Source organism: Primulina tabacum, chromosome 10 (genome assembly GCF_025594145.1).
Source record: "Primulina tabacum isolate GXHZ01 chromosome 10, ASM2559414v2, whole genome shotgun sequence".
Classification (NCBI taxonomy): Eukaryota; Viridiplantae; Streptophyta; class Magnoliopsida; order Lamiales; family Gesneriaceae; genus Primulina; species Primulina tabacum.
In genome coordinates this window covers 1327441-1338340 of record NC_134559.1, presented here as the reverse complement: position 1 = coordinate 1338340, position 10900 = coordinate 1327441, and the positions used below count along the sequence as shown (strand labels likewise).

Here is a 10900-nt window from a genome sequence, read left to right as displayed (position 1 = left end):
GAGCGAGAAGTTTTCGGGGAGAAAAATTTTTAATCTGCGCGACTCGCTAGGGCGGTATATTTTTCCCGCCCTGGCGAGACGTTTTCGCAAAAGACTTCTTTTTTTTTTTTTTAAAACGAGTACCCGCTGGGGCGGTCAGTTTTGACCGCCCGAGCGAGAAGTGTTCGGGAAAAAAATTTGAATGCAATGCCATGCAACTACCTAAATGCAAATGATGCGATTAATAACTAAAAAAAATATAATCAAAATCAAAATAAGGAGTAGAAGTAGTTCTCAATTTATAGTCTAGAGCTCGACTCTTCACCCATGTCCTCAATGACTGTCATGGAGCCGAGTGACTCCAATTTGTGGCTCAATTGTGCCACCGATATAGTGCTTCAATCTTTGAGCGTTCACAGTAAATGTCTCGTCCTTGCCATCATGCAACACCACTGCACCCGATGGGAACACCTTGGCTATAGTGAATGGTCCTGACCACCTTGACTTTAGCTTGCCCTGAAAGAGTCGTAAGCGAGAATTGTATAACAACACCGCTTCACCCACTTTGAATTCCCTTCTTATAATGTGTTTGTCATGGGCTCGTTTGGTGCGTTCCTTGTAAGATAGTGCAAGATCATAAGCTCTTCCCTGAAACTCATCTAACTGATTCAACTGCAGCAATCGTTTTTCACCTGCAAGAGCAAAATCAAAGTTTAGTGCTTTGGTCGCCCAATATGCTCTATGCTCTAATTCGACTGGTAGATGACATGCTTTACCAAAAAGCAACCTATATGGTGTAGTGCCTATAGGTGTTTTAAAAGCAGTACGATACGCCCACAAAGCATCATCTAACCGAATGGACCAGTCCTTCCTATTCACATTAACCGTCTTCTCTAAAATCCTCTTAATTTCTCGATTGAAACCTTGTGGGTGACACCATATTTGCCCAACAGTTTATCAAAAATTTTGTTGCAAAAATGGGTGCCACCGTCACTTATGATTGCACGTGGTGCACCAAATCGATTAAAAATATGTTTCTTCAAAAATTTTAACACCACTTGTGCATCATTAGTGGCACAAGCCTCTGCCTCCACCCATTTAGATACATACTCCACTGCCACCAGAATAAATTTCTTTGCAAAAGACGCAGGAAAAGGACCCATAAAATCAATCCCCCACACATCAAATATTTCACACTCAATAATGTTATTTAAAGGCATCTCATGACGGTTGGAAATATTACCTGTGCGTTGGCATCTATCACAATTGAGAACATACAAACGAGCATCCTTAAAAAGAGTTGGCCAATAGAAGCCACATTCAAGTACCTTAGATGCCGTCCGTATGGGTCCAAAGTGACCACCTACCTCACGGTCATGACAATGGTTCAGAATTTGATTGTTTTCCTCCTCCGCCACACATCTTCTTATCATGGAGTCTGCACAAATCTTAAACAAGAACGGTTCCTCCCAAAAATAATATTTCACGTCTGAAAAGAATTTCTTTCTTTGGTGAAACAATAAATTAGGTGGAGGTGTGCCAGTGACAAGAAAATTTGCAAAATCGGCATACCAAGGGTACGCATTTACCTCAAGCAATTGTTCATCAGGAAACCAGTCATCAATATCATCGTCACTGCCCTTAATTCTAACATGCTCAAGCCTAGACAGGTGGTCAGCAACTACATTTTCCACACCCTTTTTATCTCGAATTTCGAGATCAAATTCTTGCAATAATAAAATCCACCTAATTAACCTAGGTTTCGCATCTTTCTTAGCAAGCAAGTATTTTAGGGCAGAATGATCTGTATACACAGTTGCTTTAGACAGAACAAGGTATGAATGAAATTTGTCGAAAGCAAATACTATAGCAAGCAATTCCTTTTCAGTAGTAGCGTAATTCAATTGAGCATCATTTAAAGTCTTACTTGCATAGTAGATGGTATGAAATACCTTGTTCTTCCTTTGACCCAGCACCGCACCAACAGCTGTATCACTAGCATCGCACATCACCTCAAACGGTAGCTCCCAATCAGGGACAGTCAGAACAGGTGCTGTCACCAAGCTTTCCTTGAGTATCTCGAATGCATGCAGACAAGTAGAATCAAAATTAAATTCAACATCTTTCATCAACAAAGAGGATAAAGGTTTAGCAATTTTGGAAAAATCTTTAATGAAACACCTATAAAAACCAGCATGCCCTAGGAAACTTCTAACTCCTTTTATTGATGAAGGTGGGGGTAAGTTTTTGATTACTTCCACCTTGGCTTTGTCAACCTCAATTCCATTCTCCGATACCTTGTGTCCTAACACAATCCCCTCTTGAACCATAAAATGACACTTCTCTCAATTCAACACCAAATTGCTCTCCTCACATCTAACTAACACCAAGTTCAAATTCTCTGAACATTCATTAAATGAGGAGCCAAAAATAGAGAAGTCATCCATAAAGATTTCAAGGAAATTTTCAGTCATCTCATGAAAGAAAGCGGTCATGCATCTTTGAAATGTTGCAGGTGCATTGCATAAACCAAAGGGCATACGCCTAAACGCAAAAGTACAATAAGGGCAAGTGAAAGTAGTTTTCTCTTGGTCCTCAGGTGCAATTGTGATTTGATTGTATCCCGAATATCCATCTAAAAAGCAATAAAATTCATGACCTGCTAATCGTTCAATCATTTGATCGATAAATGGCAAGGGAAAGTGATCTTTACGGGTTGCATCATTCAATTTCCTATAATCTATGCATACACGCCAACCCGTAATAGTTCTAGTGGGAATCAACTCATTTTTTTCATTAGCAATAACAGTAATCCCACCTTTTTTAGGCACACATTGTACAGGACTTACCCACGCACTATCAGAGATAGGATAGATAATACCTGCATCCAGAAGTTTAATTGTTTCAGCTTTTACTACCTCTTGCATCTTTGGATTGAGTCTCCTTTGTGGTTGTGCTAGAGGTGAGTATTTATCTTCCATCAGAATTTTGTGCATGCAGATCGAAGGACTTATCTCTTTTATGTCCGAAACCTTCCAAGCGAACGCTCCTTTATGCTCCTTGAGGACTCCCAAGAGCTTACTCTCCATATCATCTGTCAAAGAAGAGGAAATAATAACAGGCAATTTATTATTTTCTCCTAGATATACGTACTTGAGATGTGGAGGTAATGGTTTGAGCTCCAAAGTAGGTGGCTTCTCTAGGCTTGACTTTTGAGGCATTAAATCTTTTCTGTCTCCCAATTCCTCTAGTCTAAGCCTCACTTGATTTCTCCAAGGTGGAATGGCATTCAAATGAGCTACCATCTCCATCTTTTCCTCGTCTAGCTCGTCCTCCTGCTTTTCAGTAGTGAGAGTGGCCTCCAATGGTTCTTTCAATCCATCCTGCACAAAATCACAAACAAGCGAATCCAAGACATCAATACGAAAGCAACTATCATTGTGCATTGTGTGCTTGAGAGTATTGAAAACATCAAAAATAATTTCTTCTTCTCCAACTCTCAGTCTCAATTTCCCCTCCTCAACATCAATCAGTGCTTTCCCTGTAGCCAGAAATGGTCTCCCTAGGATTAAAGGCATCTCTAAATCTTCCTCCATGTCAAGTACCACAAATTCTGCAGGAAAAATAAACTTATCCACTTTCACCAGAACATCTTCGATAATCCCACGTGGATACTTGACAGATCTGTCAGCCAGCTGCAACGACATCCTAGTTGGCTTGGGTTCACCTAATCCCAGTCTCCTAAACACAGAAAAAGGCATCAGATTAATGCTCACACCAAGATCACATAGAGCTTTATGAAAATTAATGTCACCAATAATGCAAGGTATCGAGAAACTCCCTGGATCTTTTTGCTTCGGAGGCATCTTGTTTTGAACTAAAGCGGAGCAATTTTCGGTCAAATTCACCGTCATATGATCTTCTAGCTTCCGCTTATTTGCTAAGATATCTTTCAAGAATTTTGCATAACTTGGCATATTCAATAAAGCATCAGCAAAAGGAATGTTAATATGCAATTTTTTAAATATCTCAAGAAATTTACCAAATTGTGCATCTAATTTAGCTTTCTTCATTGCTGCAGGAAAAGGTGGAGGGATAACAATTTTATTCTGTGCAATAGGTGTAGATGTAGAGTTAGAAGACTTACCTCCTCGATTTTTCACCTCATCCTCACCGTGCTTGGTCTTTTCCTCACTAGACCCGAGTGTTTTTCCACTACGCAATTCCACCGCCTTCACATGTTCTCTTGGGTTAGTTTCCGTGTTCCTTGGTAAAGTTTCTTGCTCCCTATTAGCAATCAGCTTAGCCAATTGTCCAATTTGATTCTCTAACCCCTTTATGGATGCATCTTGGTTCTGAAATCTCGTCTCTGTTGCAGAAATAAATTTAGTCATCATTTGCTCTAAATTGGACTTCTCCTCCCGAGACGGTTCTGGCTTGAATCCTTGGTGCATCACATATGGTGGACCTCTTTGTTGGCGATGTTGGTTGTTTTGACCTCCCCATGAAAAGTTTGGGTGATTCCTCCATCTCGGATTATATGTGTTCGAGTAAGGGTCATTTCTAGGACGGTTCTGGAATCCCACTTGTTTTACCGGTGCTCCCTCAGGCACATAGAATGGATTGCCATCTTGAAAATTTCTTGCAGACGCATAGCCGACCCACTCATGCTCATCCCATCAATCTTTCTATTCAAAGCCTCTAACTGTGCTGAAACCGCCGACAAATCATTAACTTGATTAACTCCAGCACCTCGTCTCTGCCTATCAGACTGAGGATGATAGCTACTAGCAGCCATCTCCTCCAATAACTCATATCCTTCCTCCGCCGTCTTTCTCAGTAAGTTACCACAGGCAGCAGCATCTATCATAGTACGGTTAGGAGTAAGCAGACCGTAGTAGAAAGTTTGAACAACTAACCCAAGAGGCAGCTCATGGTGTGGACATCTCCTCAACAAGTCCTTGTAGCGCTCCCATGCCTCGTAAAGTGACTCTTGCTCATATTGAGCAAAAGTAGTAATGTCGGCTCTGAGCTTCATAGTCTTCGACGGAGGAAAGTACTTGATCAGGAACGCCTTTGCCATATCTTCCCATGTAGTAATAGACCCTACAGGCAAACAGTTTAACCACGACTTAGCTTTATCTCTCAGTGAAAACGGAAATAAACGCAAACGAACAGCGTCATCAGACACGCCATTAAACTTAAAAGTATCACAAATTTCAAGAAAGTCAGCTATATGAGAATTAAGGTCGTCAAGTGCACTTCCCCCAAATTGGACAGTGTTCTGAATCATCTGAATGATAGCTGGCTTGATCTCAAACTGATTAGCTCGGATGACTGGTCTTACGATGCTTGGACGTGCTCCATCAAGAGACGGCTGTGCATAATCCAACATCGGTATACGCCTTGGCTCCTCTCTTTGTTGATCGCCTTCCATTCTTTCCTTCGCTCTTTGCTGCTGTAGTCGACGTCTAGCTGTGCGTTCGATCTCGGGGTCAAAAGGCTCAAGCTTAAACTCGAGTGATCTTCGCATGCACCACAAGAAAAATCTGCAACACAATGAGAGTATCAAATAACAATAAAATAAATAATACTAAAGAATTTAAATAAAAAATAAAAAATTGTGAATCAACAGTCCCCGGCAACGGCGCCAAAAACTTGATCGAGCAAAACTTGCACAGTGAATAATCCCAAAATTTATTTTATAAATGAAAGCTCGATTTAAATATCGCAAGTGCATGATAGTCAAGTTATAATAAACGTAAGTGAATACGAGTATCGTTCCACAAGGACTGCGTTACACTATTTTTTATTTTCAAGTAAAATTTCTTTAGCAACGATAAATTGAGTTGATGATTAAACTAATGTAAAGTAAACAATTAAAATAATTAAATTGCAAAGAAAACGTGTTCAAGAACGCAATGATTAATTTGGATTAAATCAAATGAGAAATGAATTTGTTGGGAATTATCAGTTCACCTACCACTCGTGTTTAAATAATTACACTCGACTTTTACTCGTGCGTTCGACGGAATTCCCTAGACTAATTAATATACTCTGTCGAGCTATATTAATACTAATAAAAAACATGCAGTACTCAAGTGTCCTCAAATATTTAACAGTTCAAGATTGCATTACATTCTATGGAATCCACTAGCTTTCATTCGGGTGAACTATCACTATCGACACGTACCCAATTCCGTATATCTACTAAAATTGTAAATCCGTGGTTTATACTATTTGATCCTATTGTTAACTATTCTATCGAACTCATCAACAACATGAAATAATCAAAGGAAGTTAGCTAGGCTTCGATTGAAACACGAAAGAACAATAGCATAAACAATTCACAAATGAAAACGTCGAGAAATAATGTTAAACACCGAGTACGGGGTAGGATCCCCTCAAATCCCAACAAATCTAGAGTTTAGCTACTGAAATTCATGATAAAAACCAACAATCAATGTAAGAAATAAAATACTGAATAATGAAAATACTAAAGATGACGATGGATGACGGCCAAGACGCGTGGAAATCTCGAGGTCTTCGAAATCTCCTTTGCTCCTAGCCTCCTCTCCAAGAAAAATTATGAAAAGTCTGATAAAAGATGAAAAACGGCTGCTGTTCTCGTGTGTTAGGTTATGGTGTAGGATAGAGTCCCTAGAAATTTGGAAACAAATCTTTCTCTATCTCGCTTCTCGCTAGGGCGGTATATTTTGACCGCCCTAGCGAGAGGTCCTCGAATAAGCTTCCTCGAGCATGTCCCTGGTTTCGCTGGGGCGGTCACTTTTGACCGCCCTAGCGAGACACTTGCGCAAAATAATCCTCGGCCAGACCACAATGCTCGCTGGGGAGGTCATTTTTGACCGCCCTAGCGAATCCTCTTCGACATTATGCCAAAGTTTCTCCCACTCTTTGGTTCAATTCCTACAAAATCACCACAAAATACACGAGGTCAGTCAAATGCTAAATAATGCTAAAAAGATGCAAAATTAAACTAAACAAACTAATATGATGCACGAATGCGACTCAAAACCAACACTAAAAACACGTAAAAACGAGTCCTATCAACCCCCTCATACTAACCTTTTGCTCGCCCTCGAGCAAAATAGGTTAAAGCACGAGATTCTAAACAAACACAACAAACACAAAATGCTCAAACAAGAAATAACCAACACAAGTAAATGTCAATGGTGAGTTAACACTTTTATGCTCATGCCTCAGTGAACTTTCCCACATACAAATCATAATCAAGTCAAATCACAAATGAATACTCATTCTCATCTACACATAAATCTCGACACTAATTTGAATGTGTGTGTGTGTCATGATGGGTCTAGTCATTCGTACTTCAAATAGATCAATCATCCGATCATGCGAGTCACTCAATTAGCACTTCAATACAAGTCTCACTAGCATGCACCCCCGTGTCCATTTATCACTAACCATAATTTGAACTTTATTCGATTCTTAAGTGCAGAGAAGGGTGTCGAAAAGAAGGAAAATAAGCTCAAGTGGCTAACAGTCGGGAGTACACCGATCATTTTCATTGTGCAATCGTCAAGACTTTTCGTCTGACTTTCCTCGTCTCCTTACATCTCCAACTTTTAGCCCAGGAATAGAATTTCATTCCTTTTATTTCGGCTCCCCCTCACCTTAGATCTCCACCAATTTTTTCTTTTTCGATATATATATATATATATATATATATATATATATATATATATATATTATGCACAATTTTCACACGTGTACTCCCTAGGCTAAGAATATATACTTTGGATTACAGCTGGTTAGGAGTATGATATTTTAATTCAGTGCATTGAAAAAGGGGGTATATGTGAAGTTCAAGGCAAATCACATGTTCTCATTCAAGGTCTCAATTAGTGACTTATTTTCACGGGTTTACATGCTAAATCAACTCATAAATGATGCCTTTCAAGTTAACCACACAAAACCTTCAAATTTCACCATTATTCCTACAAAATTCTAGTCCCCACACATATGTGCTCAAAAAGTTCAACTTTGTGCCAAAATTCATTCTTTAACAATCAAGAGTACCATTCATGAGGTGACCCAATCAATACTTTTGTATACTATCAATTCAACATCATCATTGGCTCATACACTATGTCTTCTCACCATAAACGACACCAAATAAAAGAAATGCAACAATTTAAAACCAATTAACTAAGCAAACATAACAATCTACCCCCCCCCCCTCATACTAGAGTTGTGCAATGCCCTCAGTGCACAAAACGAAACAAACACTAAAAACATAAAAAAAAAAAACTCATGAATTTAAATGCAAAGATAGAATATGCAAAATAAAAAGAAAGGGGAAACAGTAAACTCCCCTGATCAGAAATCATCATCCTCCTCATTCTCCGGCGGTGGAACTCCCTCTTCAGCTGCTGGGGGCATATGATAATTGTACTGAAATTGGAAGGGTGGCGGGTATGCGAGTGTAGGTGGCCGTCCGGAAGTGTCGATGCCCAAATGAGTTGAGATCCCCTACACCAGGTGTTCGATGTTCTGAATATGTGCCTGATTAACGGCCTGGTACTGCGTCTGATAATGGGCCCAAGCGCCCAATTCGGCGACGCGATCTCGCATGGCATGGCAGCGTGGCTGCGGGGGTGGTGGTGCATGTCCTAAGGCCGGAGGTGGTTGAACTGCTACCCCATAATCGAAAAATACCTCCTCGGGCAGCTCAGCCTGTCTCTTCTCCCTCTTGGATTTATAGAGAGCCTCATCAATGGCTCTCATCGGCGGTAACCACTCATCATCATCTTCGAATATCACCCCCGCTCGGGCACACAGCTCAGTCACTATCGTCGGGAAGTAAAAAGCCAAATTGCTGCTATTAATGCACATATTAAGCTGTCCGAAAATGAGCCTGCCCACATCAATCACCATCCCAGTACAGATGGCATAGAGAACAACCGCCCGCTCACGCTGCACATCACTCGTATGACCGACCGACATCAATCTCTTAGACAAGAATGCATACCACAATGCCCCATCCACTTTCAAAAACTTTTCAAGAAAGACCGTGTAAGTCCCCGGTTGTTTCCACGTGGTGCCCGGATAACAGAGTGTGCGAATGATCAAATCATAATCCGGGTTAAGCACCCACGCCTGAAACACCGAATCGTCCACCGACGGTAAACCCAACATATCATTGATCGTCTTGGGATCATACGGGACTAGATGTCCCCTCACAAATGCCTTCGACTCATTTCCCTCCGGAGCATTGGCATAAAATTCACGCACAACCGGAACCACTGCTGCATTCGGTTGTGCTACAAAGGTATTCCACCATCTTCTTTCTATTTGGGACTCCGAAAATTGACCGATAAGAAACGAGCTAAATCCACGCTCAGGGATTGGTTTCCTATGTAGTCTAGCATGCTCAAATCTCTCCCTAGCTTTTTCATTCACAAACATAGATGGAGTGGAACGAGAACTAGAAGCACCGTGAGTTACCTTAGATCTTTTGGGTGCCATGTAGAGATTGGAGTGCACAAAGTATCCAACCGCCGGAAAATTGTTGAGGGTCGCCGGAGAAGCTCACCGGAATATGTGGAAGATGACCGGAGTTGCTTGAAAGACCGCCGGAGAAGAAAATCTTGTAGCCTAAATGCTTCCTCATGGAGTGTATGGACCAAGATTAAGTCTTTGCCCTGAAAAATCACCAAATAATAAGGATTGAGCACAAAAGATGGAGGGGGGGTGCCGAAAATCGGAGGAGAGTAGTAGGGTTCGAAGTGGGGAGGAACAGAGAAGAGGAAAGTATTTATAATCTGTGCGACTCGCTAGGGCGGTCAAAACTGACCGCCCGAGCGAGAAGTATTCGGAAAAAAATTTTTTTTGTTAATCTGTGCGACTCGCTAGGGCGGTCAAAATTGACCGCCCGAGCGAGAAGTTTTCGGGGAGAAAAATTTTTAATATGCGCGACTCGCTAGGGCGGTATATTTTTCCCGCCCTGGCGAGACGTTTTCGCAAAAGACTTCTTTTTTTTTTTTTTTTAACGAGTACCCGCTGGGGCGGAAACTGACCGCCCGAGCGAGAAGTGTTCGGGAAAAAAATTTGAATGCAATGCCATGCAACTACCTAAATGCAAATGATGCGATTAATAACTAAAAAAAATATAATCAAAATCAAAATAAGGAGTAGAAGTAGTTCTCAATTTATAGTCTAGAGCTCGACTCTTCACCCATGTCCTCAATGACTGTCATGGAGCCGAGTGACTCCAATTTGTGGCTCAATTGTGCCACCGATATAGTGCTTCAATCTTTGAGCGTTCACAGTAAATGTCCCGTCCTTGCCATCATGCAACACCACTGCACCCGATGGGAACACCTTGGCTATAGTGAATGGTCCTGACCACCTTGACTTTAGCTTGCCCGGAAAGAGTCGTAAGCGAATAGGAAAGGGTGAGAGACCACCTATTCCTAACTCCCTCTCCAAAGATGCTCGGGATTTTATACTTACATGTCTTCAAGTAGACACAAGTTCACGGCCAACAGCCGGTCAGCTCTTGGATCACCCATTTGTGAAACAACTGCTGCCACCGTATTCAGGCTCAGTATCTCCTCACGCTTTCAGTCGTCAAATATAAGCCATTTTAGGCTTATAACGTCAACAGCAAACTATTGTTCTTGGCCCAAGTCTCCGTGCCTTATCCATTCATCAAAGCCTTGCACACATCTAGCCACTTCAGCTATTCACCTTGATTTCCATATAATTTGGTCAGCATATGATAATTACACATGTTATCGTCTATCCTTACTTTTTACTAGCACAACCTTCTACCCCCTTCCCATATATAACCAAAGCAAAAGAAAGAGCGAAGGAGTAACAGAGAAACCCAATTTAGTATAGATGAAGTATTACTTTCCAGACAAAGCGAAAGAGC

General features: G+C 41.1%; 1 protein-coding gene and 1 non-coding gene across 2 annotated transcripts; one reads left to right on the top strand and one right to left on the bottom strand.

Moving 5' to 3' along the window:
* Positions 1–312: 312 nt before the first annotated feature.
* Positions 313–2309, bottom strand: LOC142505978 (uncharacterized). Its single transcript, XM_075619115.1, has 4 exons — positions 1932–2309; positions 1569–1751; positions 903–1268; positions 313–651 (listed from the first exon to the last, which is right to left on the bottom strand). Exons 1-4 carry the CDS (start codon positions 2307–2309, stop codon positions 313–315), a joined length of 1266 nt encoding a protein of 421 aa, XP_075475230.1.
* Positions 2310–4907: 2598 nt separating this feature from the next.
* Positions 4908–5014, top strand: LOC142512997 (small nucleolar RNA R71). Its single transcript, XR_012808967.1, has one exon. It is a non-coding gene; the product is annotated as a small nucleolar RNA R71 (small nucleolar RNA).
* The last annotated feature ends 5886 nt before the right edge of the window (positions 5015–10900 follow it).

What these genes read in the sequence shown, in the direction of transcription:
- LOC142505978 (XM_075619115.1), bottom strand. Translation starts at nt 2,309, where the DNA reads ATGGTTCAAGAGGGGATTGTGTTAGGACACAAGGTATCGGAGAATGGA. An exon ending in TGGGTCAAAGGAAGAACAAG is followed by an intron (nt 1,752 to 1,931) that starts GTATTTCATACC and finishes TTGCTTGCTAAG; the next exon opens with AAAGATGCGAAACCTAGGTT. An exon ending in AATATGGTGTCACCCACAAG is followed by an intron (nt 652 to 902) that starts GTTTCAATCGAG and finishes CGATTGCTGCAG; the next exon opens with TTGAATCAGTTAGATGAGTT.